Genomic DNA, 25030 nt, shown 5'->3' on the forward strand with positions numbered 1-25030 from the left:
ACAGGAAAAGTAGCACTTGGGCTCCCTTTGAATCCAAGAGGGCCGCATCAAACTACTGGAACCTCATAAATAGTATATAGACAACAACTTTTTAAAAGTATTTTAATGGCATTAAAAAGAATGAGGCATAGTTGTGATGCTGGCAAATGTTTTAATGTGTATATTTTCACCACAATAAAAAAAAGAATGAGGCATATATTATGTACTAATATAGAAGGATAACCAAGGTACATAATTAAGTGAAGAAAGCAAGTTAAAAAAAAAAAAAGCAACTTGTAGAATAGTATGAATGGTATTATCCCTTTTATGAAGAAAAGATAGACATATGTGTATATATATGTAAAACATGCACTTACATAGCACTGAAAATTTCTAGAAGCATATATAAGAAACTACTAAAACTGGTTATCTGCAGACTGATAAGAGATAAGGGAGAAGAAAAGAGCTTAACTTCTCTATGATCTCATTTATTTAAGGAGAAAAGATATGTATATTATAAACGTATGTTTATGACATACTTATGCAGCATTAAAAATTTCTAGATGCATGTATAAGAACATATTAACAACAGTTATCTCTACGTACAGAGTAATGAGAAGAGGTGGGAAAAGGAAAGTGGAACTAACCTGTACCCTACACATTTGTGTACTGCTTTAATTATATACCATGTAGAGGCATTGCTTTTATAATTTAAAAAATGACATCACTTTTTTCATTAAAATAACCAAACAAATAGCGTTCTAAAGGTAACTGGCAATATGTGTCAGAAAACTTTAAAATGATTACACCCTCTGACCTTCTTAGAAATGGAAGAACTATCAAGAAGGAATACAGTATAAGCTTAAAAGCATAGACTTTGGAGCCAGACTACCTGGCGCAAATTCTCTACCACTTACTAAATGAGTCATCTTAGGTAAATTAATTAAGATCTCTGTGCCTCAGTTTCCTTACTACTCACCTTATAGGGTTGGTATAAGGATTAAATGAATTAACACATGTGAAGTGCAAAGAGCGATATCTGGCATGTAGTGAGCATTCCATAAATGTTGGCCAGCAGCTGTAGTGGGGGGAGCAATTTATCCTAAGGAAATAGGCAGAATGTGGGCAAATACCTTTATATACATGGAAAATATAATAGGGGAAAACGAAAAACACTATTAAAATAAGGACAGAATTATTAGATATAAAAAAATGATCCATCATATAAATGAAAAACATGCAGCTATTTAAAAATCATGTTTTCACAGAATATTTAAAGCATGGAAAGATGCTAGACTTTAATATTCTATGAAAAAAACCATGGTATATAGATGCCCATACATATATCACAATCCCAATTCTCTTTTTAACTTAAGTGTCAAAGAATCACATAAATCCTATTAAAACATAATGTGAGCCTTCTCAAAGTTTTTACTCAGTGAGTTAGTGAGGCACAAGAAGGGGCAGAAGATATCAAGGAGAGAATTTTTTTATAAAAACGGGAGAAAACAGAAAGCCAAACAAGTGATTTTGGCATTGATAATTTATCTCTTTATGCCCACACTCACTCTCTTGTTCCAAAAAGGATTCAAGGTTACTTACAAAAATAAATACAGCAACATAAAACGAAATGAAAAAGACACAGAGATGAGCAGACAGCCATTGTATTACACGCTGCTGTGAACTATGAAGATTTCAGTTAGGGATCTATTTTAATAGCAATAAAATGCTGCTTGGTCAATTTGCCTAATGCAAACTTTAAAGGTTGCTTTCTATTAGAGTAGAAAGAGAACTAACTGCGTCTAATTTAAAGAAAGGAGTTAAAACAAAACAAAACTGTTTTTTCAAGGATTTGGGTAAACTGCAAGAATCCCATAACTGACTGGAGACAGCCTGAACCACATGCTTAAACAGATTACTCTTCTCCTGGACAGAGGGTCCCACATCTCCGTAAACACACTCTCAACCTCAGAGAACAGAGGATACCAGGTCCAGGGGTCCAGGTGAAATTCTGGGGACACTGGTTACCAAGAGTCATCAGAACTCCAGTTGACCACGCTTGTTTTAATCACAGAGAGCTTCCTGGAACATAGCACCTCTTAAGAAAGCTGTGTAACTGTTTTTCTCAACAGCGCCTAACAAACTGGTCTGGGGTAGAAGATCCAAGACAGACTCCTGAGGGTAAAATCCCTGAGCACTAATTACTGCTTACAGCTCTCAGCATCCCTCTCAGCTGGGTTTGTTTCAAAAGAGCTAAGGAACTGCTATCATCCAGCCACAGGCCCATTTGCCTTACAATTCATATTGATCAGATTCACAGCCCTTTACAAGCCATAGAAGATTCCTGATGGCGCAGTGGTCAAAGGGCTCCGCTGCTAACCAAAAGTTCAGCGGTTCAAACCCACCAGCAGCTCCACGGAAGAAAAGACCTGGTAATCTGTTCCCGTAAAGATTACAGTCTAAGAAACCCTATGGGGCAGTTCTACTCTGTCGTATAGGGTCACTATGAGTTGGAATCAACTCGACAGCATACAACAACAACATGCCGTAGTATAGTTTCAGCCTCTTTTGAACATGTTTGCATTACTTTGGAGTTATCTTCCACTCTGACTGCCTCTGACCCATTACAAGGACATTAACCAATACATCTGAGGATAGTTTAATGTCAAGTTCTAATTAGAAAAAAGAAATCATCAAATGTATAGTACTTAATGTATTATCTAAATATAATCCTTTTCTCAGTCTTTTTTAAATATTCACAATAGTTTACATTTATTGAACATCTACTATATGCCAAGTATTTTGTTTCTTCAGTTATGTTCTCATTTAATCCTCATCTCAATCTCGTTAGGAAGATTTTACTTTACAGATGAGAAAAGAGGTCTGAAGAGGAAGTACTATAAGGGCAGAAATTTTTTCTATCCTGTTCACCACAGTATTCTCAGCACTTCAAACACTACTTGGCACATAGGGACACTCATTTATTTGTTGAATGAATGAATGAACGAAGGAACAAACAAAGGAATTTCCCAAGGTCATGGAGCTGGTAAGTGGTAAAGCTGGGATTCCAACACAAGTCTGACTTCAGAACCCAAGCTTTTAATCACGAAGCAAAAACCCTCAAACTTTTTTTTTTGGGGGGAGAGTTGGGGGGGTAACTTTTCACTTTGATACAATTTCAAACTTATAGAAAAGTTTGGAAGGATAGTACAAGGAACTGTCATATACAATTTACCCAGATTCACTAATTGTTGAACATTTTGCCCCACTGTAAGCCTTTTAAATGCAACAGATTGATTGAGCGCATCAGCAGATACTTGAAGTTTGTTCCTGTGTATAGGGCCTGCCTAGCTTTATGCCAAACCCCCTTCTCTTATCTCTTTCTTCCCATCACTCCCAGTTCTAAATCTTTAGCCCCTACCCCACTGGACATCCTCATTCCTAGTTCCAATCTTCTTGTGTCTACTCCTCAGTACCCCCTCTGTCCTTCCCTCAGGATCCCCCAGAGGCACCACCCATAGGCCCTGCTCCCTTCCTGCCCCTCTTCACCAGGCCTGCAAGGTCTGAGGCATGGTAGCACAAAGGAGTGCACAAAGCAAACTGCAAAAAGGAAGCAGGATTCTCAGGGGATCCATTTGGTGACTTCATTATGAGGAACGATAAATTAAAGACAAGAGATTATGTTAAAGTAGAATTCTTGAAATACTAAAAATAGGCAAAATAGAAAAAAGACACCAAAAATGCAAAAATGCTTAAATAGGATTACATATCCAACTATGTGAAATGATGGAAATGTGATCGATGCTCACTGTTAAAATACAGATAGACAGACAGGCATACCGTCATGACATAGTAATTCTACTTTGAGGCAATATAACCTAGGAAAAATAATTCCAAATATAGAAAGAGCTTTTATGATGTTTAGTTTGGTGTTACTTATAATACGGAAAATTTACAATCTCTTGTTCAACAATTGTTATTTTGGTACATTTGGACAATCAAACATTTAGCAGCTCTCAAAATTATTTATAAAGATCATATAATGATATAGTAAAGTGTTTATGATGTTAACTGGGAAAAGGATTACAAATTTTCATCTATAACATTATGAAACCTATATATCTATTTTTTTAATGCACAGGACACATACTGTGAGGGCATACACTATAATGTTAACAGTAGTTATCTCTAGGTGGCGGGATTTACAGACGGTCTTTGTTTTTGTCATTATAATCTACTGCAGTACTCACATTTTCTACACTATGTATTACTTATGTAAACCAGAGAACATGAATTTAGACAAATGCAATATAAACTGATCATTGAGCAAACAGTCCCAAAATTAGAATTCTTATTCCTATAATGATATTGATCAACAACTTTTAAATTTCTTTTGGGAAAACTTTTTGCCAGCTTTACTGGGCTCAGAGAATACTTTGACGAATGCATGTATGAAAAGATATCCAAATTTCATTGCAACTACCTAACCAACTCTAAAATGGAATTTCCAATAATCACTAATACCTCAAGTCACAGTGTTCAAAGTATCCTATTCCATTCCTCCCACTGCTACTGTTTCAGTGATTGCTTGCCTATTGATGGCTGGGATAATACAGAAGTGGTACAACTGGTAGAAATCCTTGAGGGCTAAGACAGGATATGTAGCTGGAGGGCTAGCAGCCCACAAAGGTGGCAGCTCTCTGTGTTACAAAGAAGCAAGCACCATTTATCAGAGTCTGCTAAAGGGAAACAATCTATGGAACAGCAAGGTGCTTTATACAAGGATTTACTGTATTACAGAATCAACACGTTGACACTATTGCTGCGATACACAAGAAAAACAATTTGCTTTAAAAGGAGTTTCCCAAAAAATTAGTTTCATATCACTAGTGGTATGTAAGGTGGATTTTAGGTGGAACACGACATGATAGTAGGTGATACATGGACAAGACACTGAGTAACATCAAAATCCACAATAGAAATTAGTCCCACCATTACTGAACATTTTTTATCAAAGATTCTATAGAAGAATCCTGATGAAAAGAGGGGAAATGAAGAATAGAATTTCAAATTCTCATGGAATCTAGACTTTCTAGAGCCATGAGGGCTGGGTGAACCCCTGAAACTACTGCCCTGAGAGAATCTTCAGAACTTAAAACAAAAAAATCCCCTGAAGTCTTCCTAAAATCAAACAGTAGTTTAGCTTAACTACTAAAAAATGTCTGCCTTGAGCATTATGCTCTTTTAAGAATTATCTATAATGAATCAAAGTAGCAACAGCAACTTGAAAGATGAGATAGGAACCTTCAGGGGCAGTGAGTTTATGTTAACAGAGGTGGGACAACTCAGAAAGGAGAGAGAGAATGGCTGCACAACTCCAAGAATGTAATCAATGTCACTGAATTGTACATGTAGAGACTGCTGAATTGGTTTATGTTTTGCTATATATATATTCTCAATGAGAACAACAAAATAACATTAAAAAAAATAAATTAGTCCCTTTTCAAATCTTTTTCAAAAGTTCAGTTTCTTTCAATGAGGAAAGTCTCAGGTGACAGTATTTCTTTATCACTTGCTAATCAGAACACCTGCTGATCTCCCTTTGAAATAAAGAAAAAACAGGCCAAAGTATCAGAAGCTTCATGACCAACAGTCTTTCTGATTGTGAGAGTGAACTCTAGAGTACAATGGCCTGGGTTTGTGCCTACTGTCACTTACTAATTGTGTGTAACCAATTACTTCACTTCTCTGTGCCTCAGTTTCTTCATGTGCAAAATGAAAATAATAATAGTACTTAAAAAAATAGTACTTAACTCATGGAGTTGGTGTAAGGATTAAATTAACTAATCCATGCATAGTGCTCAGAACTTTGGTACATAAAAAACAAACAGCAGTTATTACTGTTATTTTTGTTTTTGTTTTTTGGTTTGGTTCATTTTCTATCTGCAATACTAGTTTCCCATGTATAGTGATAACAGAAAGTTTCCTTCTTAAAGAAACTTAAGTAAAAAAAAATAGAAGATGAGTCGATGTAAAGAAAAGCACCAAGGCTGTCCACACGACAGACCTTCAATACGAGGTCAACTCACCAGAGCTGGGCCACACCACCCAGGAATGAAGGCTTTTTCCTACTCCCCAAAAGCCTAACTCTTCTCCAAGATGAAAAGCCTTCACTTTTTAATTATCACCCAAGATTCCTTAGTACTCATACTCCTAGCGAGATGAGGGCATTTGACAGGTGCAAACTCCACTCATGAGCCCCCTTTTCTTACAACCTCTCTGTCCAGTCCAGATTTCCAATCACCAGAACCAAAAAATGCTGGAGAACAGAGTGTTCTCACCACCCACTGGTATCCCAACAAGAAGCACTCAGGGAAGGAGCCAACTGACCTTCAAAGCTTTGAAGATGACCCCTGGGTGCCGGGGAGAACGGGTGGTGTTGTTCTCTAGTTGCTGCTCCAAAGCACGTCGGAGCCCAGAGAAGTCTGTGGGAGGGTTGTAAGTCCTTGTTCCCTTGTAGTGAATGGAACTAAAGGCTTCAGGGAAGCGGCCCAGCTTCCGGAACCGGTCCTGGATGAGCTTCTCTGGCACCTCTGAGGGATGATCTGTATAAGCAAAAATTGAGGCACATGAGTAGTGACTTTTTTTTTTTTAAAGTTACCTTTCATTATAAAAGTAATACGTAGTCTGACTCCTTATATATAAAGTACATAAACAGGCAGAACTAATCTATGCTGTTAGAATTCAGGTTACCCTTGTCCAGAAGGAAGCATGAGGAGGACCTGTATGAGGCGGGTGCTAGTGCTTCTTGATTTGGTACTGATTACACGGGTGTGTTCAAGTAGAGAAAAATTCATCGAGCTGTACAATTTTTTTAATTGAGGTGAAATTCACGTAACATAAAACTATTTTAAAATGTACACTTCAGCGGCATTTAGTACATTCACAATGTTGTACAACCATCACCTCTTTCTAGTTCCAAAACATTTTTATCACCCCAAAAGAAACTTCAGTACCTATTAGCAGTCATTCCCCATTTTCCCCTCCCTGTTGCCCCTGGCAATCACTAATCTGCTTTCCATCTCTATGGATTTACCTATTCTGGATATTTCATATAAATGGAATCATATGTGTCTGGCTTCTTTCACTTTTTTCACTTAGCAAAATGTTTTTGAGGTTCATCCACATTGTAGCATGTATCAGTACTTCCTTTCTTTTTATGGCTGAGTAATATTCCCTCGTATGGATATATCACATCTGTTCATAGATGTTTAGGTTGTTTCTACCTTCTGGTTATTGTTAAGAATGCTGCTATGAACATTCGTGTACAAGTATTTGTTTGAATATGTGTTTTCAATTCTTTTGGGTACATACCCAGGAGTGGAATTGCTGGGTCATATGATAATTCAAACTTTTTGTGGAACCATCAAAATGTTTTTTCTAAAGCTATACCCTTCTGATAATATGCACTTTTCTATACGTATGCTTCAAATCTATACTTCAATTAAGAGCCTAAAAAATAATCTGCTCATTGTAAAAAAAAACAATACCAAGCATAAAAGGAAAGAGATGTTATGTTCTCCATTCCCTCCTACTTCCCAAAGGTACCTATAGCTCAGTATTCACCCTTTCAGACTTTTTTCGTTCACACACTTAATAACATATATATGCAATTTGCTTTTATTACTCAATAAAAGACTGTATCTGTCCTTGTCATGATATATTCTGAGAAGTGCCTTATTCTTTTTAACAGCTACATAGTATTCCACCCTGAGGACATATTTAACCAGTTACCTACTAATGAACACTTAAAATTTACAGCTACTTTGAAAATTCTCGTCTCGTGGCTGATGAAACTGTGGCAAAACTACCAACACATGAGGTATTAGCTTGTCCACAGTTTCACCAACATTTGTCCAGAAATTTGGACAGTGGTAGTACTCAATAGGTGGACTCAAAAGATGTTTTGGATGCAAAAGTTGGAAAGATCTTTTAATTTCCTTTATTATTTTAACAACAACAACAAAAAAAACTCCAATTAACATAGAAGGTATGGCTTTAGCCCTAAATTTGAAAGTATAATCATCAAAGAGAAGTAGCCACAAGTCTGCAGCTATTCCCTAAACCCATCTCCTCGTGAACTTTTCCCATGGCAGTTAACTTCTCAAAGAAGTAACAAGCAGTGCCCTGGGGATGGTCCATCTGGCAGTGATTTCTCCTAAAACCACGTAGGAGCCCAGACTGGTCACCTTCACTTCCTCCCAACATCACCTCGCAGCTTGTCCCTGGACATATAATCACTGCTCCCAAATGAGTTGGTTCTACTTATTTGAAAAAAATAGGGATAATTCATTTGCCTATTAACTCCCACCTAGGAAACCTCCATCTAGAAGGGGGGGTGGGGGGGCAGAAAGTCAGCAATTTTGAGACAGAAAATCTAATCAATTTGTCCATAATTCTGGCACCTCTCCTTCTACCCTGTAGAAAATCTGTCTGCCTTGGTTCCACCTCAAGGTTTTAAGAAGCAGCAACAATATTCTAGAAACAGCTCTGGATTTAGGAGTCAGAGGACTTGGTTTTGAATCCCAATTTTGCAACTTACTAGCTGGAATCTCCTTGGCTACGTAACTTAAGTTAAATTCAATTTCTTTAACTGTAAAATGAGGCTGATATTGACTGGGCTGAATTACTGTAAAGATACATTATGTTAGCATTTCTAAAAACCACCTAGCATAGTGCTGGCACAAACCAAAAAAATAATTTTAGGGTGGATGGTTATTTCAAAATCCTGAACTGGCAATTAAACCTTCCTCTCACCAAAGTTGTAAAGATCAAACGTGGTTATCAATGTATTGATCACAGAAGGCATCCTAAAGGCAGCATTTCTCACCATCTCTCCTTATTCCATAGTCATTTTCTAATGAGTCTCTTCTAGCTCCAGTTCCCCAACTAACAGAGGTTCTTCTATTACCAAATCTCCATTCTGGAACATTTGGATTTCTTATCTTCCTATATGTCATGAGTCATTGGTACCACCAGGAATCAACTGGTCCCAGGCTCCTTCAGATTCTGCCTCCTAATATTGCCCCACTGTCCTCTACCCTCCAACCACCACTGCCCTGGCTTAGTCCCCATCACTTCTCACTTGAGTACCATGATAACCTCCTGACTGGTCCCCCTGCCTCCAAGCATGCCCCTCTAATTCATTCTACCACAGGCTGCCAGGGTGATCTTTTACAAATATAGATGTGATCATATAACTCCCTGCTTAAATCCTTCATGGGCTCTGATCATACTTCAGAATGAGTCAAGGCCATCCATTATCTAATCCCTGAGTATCTCCACCACTCCCTCCCGTATAATTTATGCTTCAGATACACTGAGCCTCATCATTTATTTGTTCACCAAACATTCGATGACATCCTACTGTGTGTCAATCACTGATCCAGGCTCTTTAGATACAGCAGTGAATAAGACAGGCAAGGTTACTGCCTTCATGGGGTTTCCATTCTAATGGGAAAAGACCAAAAACGAGTAAGCAAACATACAAGATGATTTCAAATAGTGATAGATGCCATGATGGAAATAAACAGGACAATGTAATGAGAGTATAACCACTAGGGTGTAGGAGGGGCCACTTTACAGAGGATAGTCAGGAAAAGTTTCATGGGTGACAGTTGAGCGGAATCTGAAAAATGCCTGGATAACTAGGGGAAGAGTAGCATATGCAAAGGCTACCAGAGAACAGACAGGTATAGCTAGTAGAGAGAATGAACATACACACACAAATGTGTGGTATGTGTGTGTGTATTTGTGTGTGTGCTGTTCAGTGGTGGGAAAGGATAATTAGACAATGTGGAAGAGGACTAAGAAGAAGGTTAGAGACATAGGTAGGACTCAGAGTGAATATACCATATTTAGGAGTTTGAATTGTATTTTGAATATAGTGGAAAGCCATTGACAGGTATGTGATGGCAGAAGTGTGACATGATCTGAATTATAAACTTTTAAAAAGATCACTCTGGATGCTGTGAGGAGAACAGCCTGAAGGAGGCAAGAATGTAATTTAGGAAGCTACTATAGAACTAGGGTCCCTGGGTGGCACAAAAAATTAAGCACTCGACTACTAGCCAAAAGGTTGGCAGTTCAAACCCACTCAGTGATGCCTCAGAAGACAAGCCTGGCAATCTGTTTCCAAAAGGTCACAGCCTCGAAAACCCTATGGAGCAGTTCTACTCTGCACACATGGGGTTGCCATGAGTTGGAATCGACTCAATAGCAACTAAGAACAATTGTAGAACTACCTACAGTTCCCTGAGCACAACTTAATCCATTAGGTGTTTGCTCTTCATAGAACATGTTTCCTTCCCTCTTCTATCTACTAGGTCTTTCAAAGTTCAAATTTCACTTCTTCTTTCCTACATGCTCTACACTCCCACAGCTCCAGTGCCTACATCTACCACAGAACAGAACACCTCCTGGACTTCCCACTTAGACTATGAGCTATTAGAGGGTGCAAATTGTTTTTCTCAGCTCTGTGCTCCAGAGGTCAGCACATGACACTGTGCACTCAGTAACCTCTGCTGACTGAATGAACAAGTAAACACTGAAACTGTTTTAGGCGCCAATACTACTACCCACCTTGCATCCAATTACTGCTGTTACTCCTCCTCCCTCAACCTCCCATACTCAGGTGATGATCTCACTTCCTACTTATTTAAGAAAATATAAAAAATAAGACAAGAACTTTCACACACACACACACATACACACCACACCACACCACATCTAGCTTCTTACCTGCAACTGTGCCCATATATTCCACCCTCTCTCCTGTTACTGTGGATGAACTGTCCATGCTCTTAAGGCCAGCCTTTCCACTTGTGCATCACTCCAGTTGTTTCTGCTCTCTCTCTCTTCTTGCATCAGCAATTGTCCCTTCTCTAATGAATCATTCCCATCAGTAAACAAATACTTAAATTTTTTAAAAAGAAAATTCTTTCAAATTCCACATGTCCCTCTAGTTACTGTTTCAATTTTCTGCTGTTTACACAGAGCTCTCTGAAAGAGTTGAATACACTCATTGTCTCTAATTCTCCTTCTATTCTTTCTAGATACCACTCCGATCAGATTTTCATCCCCACTATACCAGTGAAATAGCTCTTATCTAGATCCCCAATGACCTCTGTGTTGCCAAAGCCAATTGCCAAAGCAAATTGCCACCTCTCAATCCTTATCCTGCTTGACCTATAAGCAGATTTTCATATGGCTGATCACTTCATCCTTCTTGAAACACTTCCTTGTGCTTGCCTGGGCAGAAATTTTTCTGGGCAATCCACCACCATCAAGTTGCTATTGCAGCCCAGTGGTCACCTCTGTGTTCCCAGAAAGGTCAATCTGTGTCACAGCGACCCATCTACTCACCAGAGCCCAGCAACTGTGTGTGCACAGTCTCATGAAAAATGATGACAGCAGGGCCCAGGGTGGATAAGGGGACATCCAGACCACAGCGGGCAGTGGTAGCCTTGAGCTCCTTAGTGAAGTGCTTCAGATAAGCTTCTGAGGCGTCCCCAAGGAACTTGAAGAGGTCATTATGCAGCCGGTCTGCATGAGTTCGATAGATTACCAGATCTGAGATGGCCAAGACTTTAAGCAGCAGCCGTGTTCTCTGGCTTAGATTCACCGTGGCCCCTAAGAGCCCTTCCGTGTCTATCACTGCTACTTTGTGGACTGGGTCATAGGCTGCCCACACTCCCACAGTGCAGGATTCTTGGGCAGGGGAGGTTTTGAAGACTTCACGGCCATAAAAGAAAGTGTGGTTGAGGGTATGAGACTTCCCATCACCAGTATTTCCAAAAATGGAAACCACCTTCAGATGCTGATCAGGTTTGCAGTCCAATTTCCTAATAAAGTCCTCTTCATTTGTTACCTTATCAAAAAGAGAGAGAGACAATGAAATGAGACATAGAAACTTCAAAATAGCTAGAAACACTTAGGAACCAGTGCTTCCCAGGATCAGGGTCCTCGATTGGCTCATCAAGGTGGCAAGGAAAGGGAGCCCTAGGACAACAACCCCCACCCCACTCTCTACCCCTAGCAAACAGTTCAGAGGAATCTCTGATGCCTAGGTCAATATAAGAACTTAGTGGTCATGAAAGAGCTAAAATTACAGACATCTTAGAAGAAAACATAGGAGTACATCTTCATGAAAGGGCCCTGATAGCAGAGGGTTAAGCGTTCAGCCGCTAACAGAAAGGCTAGAAGTTCGAACCCACCCAGTGGCTCTGTGGGAGAAAGACCTGTAGATCTGCTCCCATACAGATTACAGCCTGGGGCAGTTCTACTCTGTCACATAAGGTTGCTATGAGTCTAAATCGACTCAAAGGCACCTAACAACAACAACAAATCTTCATGACCTTGGATTAGACAATGGTTTCTAACAAATTCAAACACAAGAAAAGAAAATACTGATAAACTGGACATCATCAAAATTAAAAACTTTTGTGCACCAAAGGACACCATCAAGAAAGTGAAAAGACAACCCACAGAATGGGAGAAAATATTTGTAAATCATTTATCTGACAAGGGACTAGTATTTAGAATATGTAAAGAATTCTTACAACTCAACAAGACAAATAACTCAATTAAAAAATGGACAAAAATATTTAAACAATATTTCTCCAAAGAAGATAAACAAAGAGCCAATGAGCACATGAAAAAATGCCCAACATCATTAGTCATTAGGGAAATGCAAATCAAAACCACAGTGAGATGCCACTTCACACCCATTACAACGGCTATGATCAAAAAGACAATAACAAGTGCTAGTGAGAATGTGGAGAAATGCCAACCCTTATACACCACTGCTGGGACTATAAAATGGTGGAGGTGCTTTGGAAAACCATTTGACAGTTCCTCAAAAAGTTAAATACAGAGTTACCATATGACCCAGTAATTTCACTCCTAAATATCTACCCAAGAGAACTGAAAACATACGTCCACACAAAAACTTATACATGGATATTAACAGCAGCATTGTTTATAACAGCCAAAAAAATGGAAACAAGCCAAATGTCCATCAATTGATGAACAGATAAACGAAATGTGGTAATACATACAACTGACTATTATTCAGGCATAAAAAGGAATGAAGTACTGATGTATGTTACAACATGGATGAACCTTGAAAACATTATGCTAAATGAAAGAAGCCAGACACATAACGCTACACATTACATGATTCCATTTATATTAAATGTCCAGAATAGGTAAATCCATAGAGACAGAAAGTAGATTAGCAGTTGCCGTGGACTGGAGGTGGAAGGAAACTGGGAGTTAACAGATAGAGTTATTCTGGAGGTAATGAAGTGCTCTAAAATTAGATAGTGGTGACAGTTGCACAACTTTGTGAATATAACTAAAAAAATAAAGAACTGTGTATGATAAAAGGGTGAATTTCATGGTATGTGAATTACATCTCAATAAAGTTATTATTAAAAAAATGGAAAACTTGTTGGTCAAACTTCACCCATCCATAATTCCCCTGCTTAAAGAACAATGCGGTCTTTATAAAAAGTCAAACCAGGAAGAGAAAGGCCTGGTACCAGCAAGATGCCAAACTACAGCTCCAGAAAGATGCTCAGGGCTCCTATTCTTAGAATACAGAACCCCCAGGGTCAAAACTCCTAACCTAATAGATGATGTTCTACTCCAGCTAAAGGAGTGATGAACCTTTACCCTGAGAGCCTTTCAGCCATCTGAGAAAAAACACAGTTCTCATTCTCAAAAGTCTGCTGGTTTGATAAAGAGCAGTTAGAGAAATGTAGACAGACAGCTGGGTATGATAATGTGATAAGTCCCCCTCACTTATAACCTCAACAAGAAGGTAAACCACTCGTCTTTCTATTAATAACGTCACTATTATTACATTAACAGCCTTAATGATAATACCAATAATACATTGACTGCCCACTGCAGTGACAGTGCCCTCCACTAGACCCATGAGGGCGGGGACTGGGTCTATTTTATATTTACTTCCCTAGCCCTTAGCACACAGCCTGGTGCATAGGAGGAGCTCAATATCTAATCTGAATAAATGAATGTTAGGCACCTTACTAAATATTTTAATCACTTTTCTCCACTCTACAACTTATAGGGCTTAACACAGCAGCAGCATTCCATAAATTTGGTGATGGGCTAACTGATCTACCAGACAACTGGGAGTACCAAGATTTTACATGGTACAACCCATTTTGGGCCTGTGTCATTCAGCCAGCCTGGCTCCAAGCTGCTAAGCTGGCAAGGAAGAGAAACAAAAGTTCCATAAACCTCTACCAGCAAGGAGTCAGATAAGGTCAGGGTGGCCATCTGGGAGAGCCATCCACCTTCTCAAACAGTCCTCGTGAGGAAGACTAGGCCTAGAGATTCTCTCCCTAAGGAAATCTACTGTCATGAATCTGTTAACCCACAAAACAGCTGCTATCCAGAATATCTAAGAGAAAGCACCTAAAAAGGGGCATGTGGGTGTATTTAGATACAGAATTAAATGTTTCAGGATTCATATTTATTAAGTGCCTGTCATGGATTGAATTATGTCCCTCAAAAAATATATGTATCAATTTGGCTGGGCCATGATTCCCCAGATTGTATGACTGTCTACCATTTTATCATCTGATGTGATTTCCCTATGTGTTGTAAACTATTGCTATGATGTAGTAAGATGGATTAGCAGCAGTTATACTGATGAGGTCTACAAAATTAGGTAAGGTCTTAAACCAGTCTCTTTTGAGATACAAAAGAGAGAAGCGAGCAGAGACACACACTGACCTCATATCACTAAAAAAGAAGCGCCGGGAGCAGAGCAAGTCCTTTGGACCTGAGGTTCCTGCGCTGAGATGCTCCCAGACCAAGAGAAGACTGATGACAAGGACCTTCCTCTGGGGCTGACAGAGAGAGAAGGCCTTCCCCTGGGGCCAGTGCCCTGAATTTGGACTTGTAGCCTATTAGACTGTGAGAGACTAAATTTCTCTTTGTTAAAGGCAATAGATGACTAAGACAGAATTTGGTACTGAGAGTAGGGTGCTGCTCTAACAGATACCTAAAATGTGGAAGCAGTTTTGAAACTGTGAATGGATAGAGGCGCGGCAGCAACAGAGAACCAGCAGCAGCAGAGAAGTGGCAGCAACAGAGAACCAGCAGCAGCAGAGAAGTGGCAGCAACAGAGAACCAGCAGCAGCAGAACCAGGAGACCAGCGCCAGACAGCACTGGAGCCCACCCATGGAGCGAGAGAGCTGAGTACCTGTGCGCAGGAGGCTTCCTGGCAGAGTGGAGTGCCTCCAGGAACTTATTGGTAGAGCTACAGAGCTTTAGAACACTTGCCCCAGCAGGGCAGATGCAGGCGTGAGGCCCTAGGAGCCGAGAGGCCAAGAAACCAGGAAGCAAAAGCTGAAGAGAGAAGAAACACAGGAAGCCAAGCTGCCTCAGTCTCAAAAGGTATGGCCAGGACCTCAGGGGTTTCAAAGCATGGAGCCATGGCCTCTGGTGTTGCTAAGGGTGGAGTTGCCACTCAGATGGACTAGCAGAATTTTGTGCCTAAAGCTGAGGGAGCAGGGTTGCTGTTCCAGTGGGCCTGGAAGGCGGAGCTGAAGCCCAGGGCCCAGGGGCCTCCACCCAGAATCCGGAGAATGTGGCCAATACCTAGAGTCTGGAGGGCAAGGCTATTGTGTGAATGGTCTCAGAGAACAGAATATTATTTTTAAAGCCTTGAGGGCTAATGTAATGTGTTCTGCTGACTTGCTGGGTGCCCGTTATCCCTTCTTTTCCTCCAGTTTCTCCCATTTGTAATGGAAATGTCTAGCTTGTGCCTGTTCTGCCATTATACCTTTGGAAGCAGATAACTTGTATTCCAGATTTCACAGATGAAGAGGAATTTTTTTGGATTTTGGAGTTGATTTAAGTCTTTTGTTACGATATGATAGGGTGAATATGTTCTGCATGTTGCAAGGATGTGATTTTTGGGGGGCCAAAGGGTGGAATGTCATGGATTATGTCTCCCAAAAAAGGTGTATATCCATGTGGTTGGGCCATGATTCCCAGTATTGTATGATTGTCTACCATTTTATCATCTGATGTGATTTCCCTATGGATTGTAAACTCTATCACTATGATGTAATAAGATGGATTAGTGGCAGTTATGTTGATGAGGTCTATAAGATTAGGTAGTGTCTTAAGCCAATCTCTTTTGAGACACAAAGGAGAGAAGTGAGCCCAGAGACATAGGGACCTCATACCACCAAAAAAGCAGTGCTGGGAGCAGGGCCCGTCCTTTGGACCGGAGGTTCCTGCACTGACATGCTCCCAGACCAAGGGAAGACTGATGACAAGGACCTTCCTCTGGAGCTGACAGAAAGAGAAGGCCTTCCCCTGGAGCCAGTGCCCTGAATTTGGACTTGTAGCCCACTAGACTGTGAGAGAATAAATTTCTCTTTGTTAAAGCAATCCACTTGTGGTATTTCTGCTACAGCAGCACTAGATGACTAAGAGTACCCCAGCGGTACCATGGAAGAAAAGCCTAGTGATCTACTTCCGTAAAGATTACAGCCAAGAAAACCCTATTGAGCAGTTCAACTCTGTAACACATGGGGTCACCAAGAGTTCGGGGCTGACCTGATGGCTACTAACAACAACAACTAACTAGGTGGCACAAACAGTTTGTGTTCAACTACTAACCTAAAGAGTGGTGGTTCGAACCCACCCAGCGTCACTGCTTAAGAAAGGCTTGTAACATGTGGGGTCATCATGAGTCAGAACTGATTCAATGGCAACAGGTTTGGTTTTGGGGGTTCTTTTTTATTAACCAAATAATGCACATGATATATATAAATAAGCAACTCATTTGGGATGAAAATAAAATATTCCTTGTCAGCATTTGGGGATATTATTTTGGCATTCAATCTCCTGGGGTATGTTAAACATGCTGTTTATGTGTTGGGTGAACACATATGAGTCCAGGGCAAAGAAGCCTGGAAGAGAAGCTCAAAGCCCTAGGCTGGTTTTTCCACTGACAGCCAAGGACAATCATGTAACCCGCACTTACTGCATTTTTTTTCTCTTGTAAAATAAGGTGATCATCTCTGCCTCCCCGGACAGGGTGGTGGCAACTGATCAAACAAATAGATAAATGAGAAAGTGCCTGACAAACTGAAAGCATGCTTCATTTTCCTTCTGTCTTTCACATTTTTTTGCTCTCTGTCATACTTTTAAACTCATCCTTAACCTGTGGGCATTTTCCCCTGGGCCAGAAAAGAGGGGACAGCCTAGGGCTAAGTGATAGCAAGACTGATTTTCAATGGGGGGGAGGGGGGAGACAGGTAAAGAAAAGAGTCCCTTTGGTGAGGGAAGGAGCGGCCCAGAAGGTAGCAAGGTTCCTGCTGTACTCGTTCTGCCTGTTGGCAAGCAATGATCCTACTTTGCTGCATTCCTCGAGTGAAATAAGCTACCCAACCCTGAGCACTGCCAACTGGTCATCCCACCCAACTCTACATGTTTGAAATGGCCCTTGGCCCTTAAACAATAGCAAAAGCAGGAGTGACAACAAAGCCATCCCTCCCCTACTTCTGCTGTCCATCCTCCCCAAATTTGCTAGACCATCTTTTGGACCTCAGACAACTCAGAAACACCCAAATTCCACTCCCGGCTTTGCCACTGTGTGATCTTGGAAAAGTTACTTAACTATTTAAGCCTTAAGAAAATAGGATAATAACACATCTTACAATGTCTAAGGAGGATACTTGCCTATACTGATTCACAGTGACCTCATGTGTGCAGAGAAGAACTGCTCTATAGAGTTTTCAAAGATGTGACCCTTCGGAAACAGATTACCAGGCCTGTCTTCAGAGGCACCTCTGCCACTGCACCATCAGGGCTCCTTAGGAGATACTAAGAAGACTAAATGAGATAAAGTGAGGAGTCCTGGTAGTGCAATGGTTAAGTGCTCAGCTGCTAATGGAAAAGTCTTCCATTTGAACCCACCAGCCACTTCACAAGAGGAAAGACCTGGCGATCTGCTCCCATACAGATTACAGCCTAGGAAACCCTGTAAGGGTCATACATGGTCATTATGAGTCAAAATCAACACAGCAACACATAACAACAATGTAAAGGGCCCAGCACAGTGCCTAGCACACAGTAAGTACTCAATAAATGTTAGCCATTATTATTCAAGGACCAGCCCACTGGGAAAATACACAGGTGCATGGTGGTAGCAGCTGGGCCCGCACCAGCTTGTTGCTCAGATGTTGCTCTTTCAGGGATTAATTTAGCAATTTGGTGAGCTCTAAACTGATTCTACCTGAAAAATGAAAGATCTCACTGCTTGCTTTAGATAACTCCTTTCTTCCCTCTCTAATCAAAACAACTTATGAAACTGGCTTTATAGGGGCACCTAATAAAATTACCATCTAACATCATATTAATCTTTAAGAAACCCAACATACCTGACTATCCCTCTCTATCACGACCACAAACCTTTTTACTTTGGTTAGCGTTCCAAGCTGAGTTTACACAATGAAATACAAGTTTGTTTGTTGTTTTAATGATCTCCATTGCTGCAATTTAGAATTCAAAGTAGTTCATAGTGGTGAAAAGTCTCTCGCAGTCAACCCTGACCCAAAGAGGGAAATGGTCTGCCTCGAGAGATTCTGACCAAGAGCCTCCCTCCTTAGACTTCAGAGAATCATACCAGGAAGAATACACAGGTGTCTTAGGCTGGGTTCTCTAGAGAAGCAAAACCAGTTAAGTGTATATATAGAGGGAGAGAGAGAGAGATTTATCTCAAGGAAACGTCTCACACGGTTGTAGAGGCTAGCAAGTCCCAAGTTCGTGGGTCAGGCATCAGGCTGGAGGGTTCTCCTGACTCATGTAGCTGCAGGGGCTGACGAACCCAATATCAGCAGGTCAGATGGCAGACTGCTGGCTCACAGGCTGTGGAGGCTGATGAATCCCAAGATTGGCAGGCAATATGGCAGGCCGCTGGCTCAAGTCCCAAGAACCAGAGGTCAGATGATAACAAACTAGATGCAGGACCCAGAGCAACAGTGATCTTTGCCAGAGTGTCCATATATATTGGGTGCAGGCCACTGACCCAAGGAAGCTCCCCATACAACTGACTGGCTGTTCACACCAGATCACATCATGCAAGTGAGAGATCACAAAATGGAGGATAATTACATCATTACATAACTGTCAAACTACATCATAACTGCCAAACCACTGAGAATCATGGTCCAGCCAAGTAGACACACAAACTTAACCATCACAATGAGTTTTGGTCTGAGGAGGCCTGGGAATGGAAATGCAAAAATGAGGAAGGATGGAAGTTCAATAAGCAGAGTCAGAGACTCGAGTTAGAAGTTAAACCCCAAATACATCAGAAAACATTCTAAGGAGAGTACCTCCACCCAGAGGTCCTTTCAGTTCCAGCCTCTCTGGATGAAAAGGATTTAATCTGTACCAACCACAACCATGTAGTCTTATAAAGGTGTTCTCCAAGGCTGAAGGCAACAATCAGTTCCTTCACCAAAGCAATAGAAAGGGCTATAGGAAGCTTGGTTGCTCCTAATCACAATGGAATGCTTATAACAAATCCCATCCCTGGACCAAAAAATAATTACAGTGAAACCTGTGAGAGCCGGAACTTGATGGGGCTGCCTTGTTTTTCTGGGTCTCACAAGTTTTCTATCTTTGACAGGGTGTGATCACCACTTTTCCATCACTCTCTAGTGGGAAATATTTTAGTTTTCCTTCTCTGACAGGTTTCTGCCTTATACAGGTTCCAGCTTTTGCAGGTTTTACTGTATTTTATACCTCTCCACCGAGATTTTAAGTTAAAAGTTATTCCCAAAGTTCAGTTCATATTAATGACTTTCATTTCTTATGGTTTATTTTTGCTTGCCATTTCTTTACTTGGCTGAGTTCAGATGAAGAGACAGAACCCAGAAAATCCAAGCAAGATTCTTGCTCTTATCAGACCTGGGGTCATTACCCTAAATGGAAACTAGAACTTGGTTACTTCATTTAATCAACAGACATGTATCAAGTTTCATCTAGTGTCCGGCACTGACCTGATGTTGTTAGACCAGCATAAGTATAGAACTTAGGCAACATTTTCTTTCTTCTGGGGGAGGGAAAAGGAAAGTGGAAGGTGAGGAAATTTATCCTTGAAAAATCCAGAGCTACCTTCATCCTACTGAAAAGAGTTTCATGCCCTAATTTTCGGACAGAATTTTACTTAAACCATGTGAAACAGATCACTAGCCAGTCTATTTTTAAAGTCCAAATGATAAGGAGGTTCCATTCCAACAGCAAACCCTACTGCCAGAAAGTCTTAGTAAATCTACTTTCCCAACCCAGCAAGTTCAGACAATTGCCTTTCATTCTATCTTAAGAGTGAACATCTTTGTGTTTATCCATATATCTGTTGATAGGGTTTCATGTAAAAACACAATCATTTCTCAACCAAATGTTTTCTTGAAAGCACTGAAGTCACGAGGTTGGCCTCGTTGAGCACATTTGTTAAGAGCAAAGTTCACTTTTTTCCAGTCCCGTGTCCCCAAAGTGCTCCATTACGTGAGGAGGCAGAATTCTCCCATGTCTTACTAACTGCTAGTGGTGCTTCTGACACATCGCCTCACAAACACTGCCTGTAGCTCCCCTCCCACCCCAGCAGGAAAGAGAATGCTTCTATGTAGAGATGATCCATCCAAAAAACAAATCCTCTAAAAAGAGTCATTTTTAGCTCCAAGATCAGTTTTTCTTTCACCACAACCAACTTACCCAGTTCAGCTCACATTTACATCTGAATAAAAAGTTTTCCAAGGCAAGGCTGAATTCTGAGGACAGACTGGACATACCCACTCATCTGCAAGACCCACAATGTCCTCAAGGGACCCTTACGAGGAGCTTCTGAATGGGAGATGCAGCCCTCCCTTTTAAGTGGCATGGCATTCTTGTATTTGGCCAGCTATGAAAACAGACACAAGCTCTAGCAAAGGCTCTGCAACTTAGCAGTAAGAGGACATGGCTAAACAGAAGAGAGCTAGGTTTCAGTACTGCTCTACCTTGATCAGTACCAACGGTTCTTGATTATATGCTACCGCCTGATATGGTTGATACCAATTATTTTTGGCACAGTGATTCTGTGTATTCCTTCCATCTTTTTTCAGTGCTTCCTGCTTTGTTCAACATTTTGTCCACAGAATCATTTAATACTGTAACTTGAGGCTTGAATTTTTTCTTTAAATCTTTCAGCTTGAGAAATGATGAGCGTTTTCTTCCTTTCGGTTTTCTAACTCCAGGTTTCTTCACATTTCATTATAATACTTTACTTTGTCTTCTCGAGCTGGCCTTGTTCTGATTGATGATATTGAGATTCTTCATTATCTGTTTCCACAGATACAGTCCTGTGTATTCCATCTGGTAAGGTCCACGTGTATAGTCGCCTTTTATGTTATTGAAAACTGTTATTTCCAACGGTACTAAAGGGAGAAGAACAAGCAGCACTGAAGACACTGGAGAAAAACAAGTCTCCAGGAACTGATAGAATACTAATTCAGATGTTTCAACAAATGGATGAAATGCTAGAAACACTCACTTGTCTATGCCAAAAAATCTGGAAGACAGTTACCTCGCCAAATGATGGGAAGAGATCCATATTTATGCCCATTCCAAAGAAAGGTGATCCAAGGGAATGTGGAAATTACTGAACAATATCATTAATATCACATGCAAATAAAATTTTGCTGAACATACTTCAAAAACAGTTGCAGCAGTACATCAACAGAAACTGTCAGAAATTCAAGCCGGATTCAGAAGAGCACGTGGAACAAGGGATATCACTGCTGATGTCAGATGGATCTTGGTTGAAAGTAGAGAATACCAAAAGGATGTTTACCTGTGTTTTATTGACTATGCAAAGCCATTCAACTGTGAGTCATAACAAATTATGGATAACACTGTGAAGAAGGGGAATTCCAGAACACTTAATTGCGCTCATGCGGAACCTTTACATAGACAAAGAGGCAGCTTTTCAAACAGAACAAGGGGATACTGCGTGGTTTAAAGTCAGGAAAGGTGTGCAACAGGGTTGTATTCTTTTACCATACTTACTCAGTCTGTATGCTGGGCAAATAATTTGAGAAGCTAGGCTATTTGAAGAAGAACGTGGCATCAGGACTGGAAGAAGACTCATTAACAACCTGCGATATGCAGACGACACAACCTTGCTTGCTGAAAGTGAAGAGCACTTGAAGCACTTACTGATGAAGATCAAAGACCACAGCCTTTAGTATGGATTATACCACAACATAAAGAAAATAAAAATCTTCACAACTGGACCAATAAGGAACATCAAGACAAACGGAGAAAAGATGGAAGTTGTCAAGGATTTCATTTTACTTGGATCCACAATCAATGCCCACGAAAACAGCAGTCAAGAAATCAAATGACATATTGCATTGGGCAAATCTGCTGCCAAAGACCTCTTTAAAGCGCTAAAAACTTGAGGACTAAGGTGCGCCTGACGCAAGCCATGCTATTTTCAATCGCCTCATATGCGTGAAAAAGCTGAACAATGAATAATGAACACCAAAAAAGAAATGATGAATTTCAATTATGGTGTTTGGAAAAAATATTGAATATACCATGGACTGCCAGAAGAATGAACAAATCTGTCTTGGAAAAAGTACAGCCAGAATGCTCCTCAGAAGTGAGGATGATGATTGGTGAATAGTGTCTGGAGTATTAAAAGCCTATGAGCAGCCATCTAAGATACTCCACTGGCCTCACCCCTTCGGGAGCAAGGGAGAATGAAGAGAACAGGATACAAGGAAAAGATTAGTCCAAAGGTCTAATGGACCACAGCTACCAAGGCCTCCACCAGACTGAGTCCAATACAGCTAGATGGTGCCCGGCTACCACCACTGACTGCTCTGACCAGGATCACAACAGAGGGTCCTGGACAGAGCTGGAGAAGGATGTAGAACAAAATTCTAACACGCAAAAAAAGACCAGATTTACTGGCCTGACAAGAGACTGGAGAAACCCCGAGAGTATGGTCCCCAGACACCCTTTCAACTCAGTGGTGAAGTCACTCCCAACGTTCACCGTTCAGCCGGGGGTTGGACAGCCTCATAAAACAAAATGGGACTAATAAGGCACAGCAGTCCAGGGACAAGGACTAGAAGGCAGGAGGGGACAGGAAAGCTGGTGATAGGGAACTCAAGGTTGAGAAAGGACAGTGTTAACATGTCATGGGATTGTTAACCATTGTCATAGGGCAATATGTGTACTAAATGTTTAATGAGAAACTATTCATTCTGTAAACCCTCATCTAAAGTACAAAAAAAAAAAAAAAAAGAATTATGTATGTGAGATCAAGTTAGCAACTCAAAAGGTTTGAGGGGAAGCCTAGGGGGCAGTGAGTTGAAGATAATGGTGATGGAATAATTTGGAAAAAGGATAGTGAGAATAGCAGCACAACTGGAAGAACATTAATTATGTCACTGAATTGTACATGTAGAAATTTTTGAAATGGTGTATCTTTGGCTAAGCATATTTTCACCAAAAAAGAAAAAAGGTCCTCCAAGGTTGAGAAGGGAGAGTGTTGACATGTTGTGGGGTTGTTAACCAATGTCATAAAACAATATGCATACTGACTGTGTGTAATGAGAAACTATTTGTTCTGTAAAACTTCACCTAAAGTACAATTTAAAAAAAAAAAAAAGAAGTGAGGATGATGAGACTTCATCTCACATACTTTGGACATGTTATCAGCAGGGACCAGTCCCTGGAGAAGAACATTATGCTTGGTAAAGTAAACGGTCAGCGAAACAGAGGAAGACCCTCAATGAGATGGACTGACACAGTGGCGGCAATGATGGGCTTAAACACAGCAATGTCTGTGAGGATGGCGCAGAACAGGCAATGTTTTGTTCTGTTGTACACAGGGTTGCTATGAGTCAGAACGAACTGGACGACAGCCAACAACAACTACCTTGATCATACCATGGGCAGTTTTCTCAACCCTTCTCTCCCTCAAACCTCCCATCTTCCCTCTATCTCAAATCTCTTCCTCTTCTTCCTTGTTCTGAGAATCCCAACTAGAATGTAAGCTCCATGATGGCAGGGATCTGGCCTTTGTTCTTTACCACTGTATCCCCAGCACAGCGCCTGATGCATAGTAGGAAATCAATACATATTTGTTAAATGAATGAATGAACACAGGACAGAATGCCTAGATACCATATTCTCTCTGGGGGAGGGAACAGTATAGTATCACAAGTAAGGGATCAACCAACCTGCCTCTACCATTCACTGGCTGTACGATAACCTTAAAGAAGTTACTTAACTTCTCTAGGCCTCAGTTTTCTCACCTGCAAAATAAGAATAACAACACAATCTACTTCACAGTGTTGGTGCAAGGATTTAATGACATAATGCATGTCGGGTGTTTAGCACAGTGGGCGGCACATAGTAGATGCTGGAGAAATGCTGACTGACCTTATTGTTGTAGTCACCCTGGTTTGCCTGGTTTTCCTCTAGGCCACAGTCGGCACTACCACCGTCAAAGAATTTCATTCCACTATCGCAAGTAAAAACCTTCCTTAGGGAAGGTTTCCAATAAATGCCTCATTAAAGAATTAGGGATAAGGGGAGGCAGGGCCAAGATGGTGGACTAGTCAAATGCTTTCTGTGGTCCCTCTTCTAATAAAGACCCGAAAAAAACAAATGAATCTCTTATACGTGACAATCTAGGAGCCCGAACATCAAAGGCAAAGTTAAGGAATCGGACTGAGTGGTGGGGGACGGAGAGACGGTTCAGGAAGCAGCAAGCAGTCGCCATACCTGCGGGCTGGATCCGCTGGTGTGTGCAGTAAGGCAAACAGTGGCGCTTGGGATGGGTTTTCCACATCGGGAGAGACCGAATGGCGGAGAGTCTACTCAGGCCTCCGCAACCAGTGAAAACCAGCTCTCAATCAGCTAAAGATAAGTACA

At 40.8% G+C, this 25030-nt stretch overlaps 1 protein-coding gene across 2 annotated transcripts in view; it reads right to left on the reverse strand.

The window, feature by feature from the left end:
* ZFYVE1 (zinc finger FYVE-type containing 1) overlaps positions 1-25030 on the reverse strand; it is a 67932-nt gene that overhangs the window by 21978 nt on the left and 20924 nt on the right. For both annotated transcript variants that reach the window (XM_023726340.1, XM_004371009.2), the window contains exons 3-4: positions 11404-11908; positions 6370-6584 (exon numbers count right to left, since the gene is read on the reverse strand). In XM_023726340.1, coding sequence (XP_023582108.1) covers positions 6370-6584; positions 11404-11908 — 720 coding nt within the window. The remainder of the gene's footprint in view (positions 1-6369; positions 6585-11403; positions 11909-25030) is intronic.

This window comes from Trichechus manatus, unplaced genomic scaffold (genome assembly GCF_000243295.1).
Source record: "Trichechus manatus latirostris isolate Lorelei unplaced genomic scaffold, TriManLat1.0 scaffold00010, whole genome shotgun sequence".
NCBI lineage: Eukaryota > Metazoa > Chordata > Mammalia > Sirenia > Trichechidae > Trichechus > Trichechus manatus.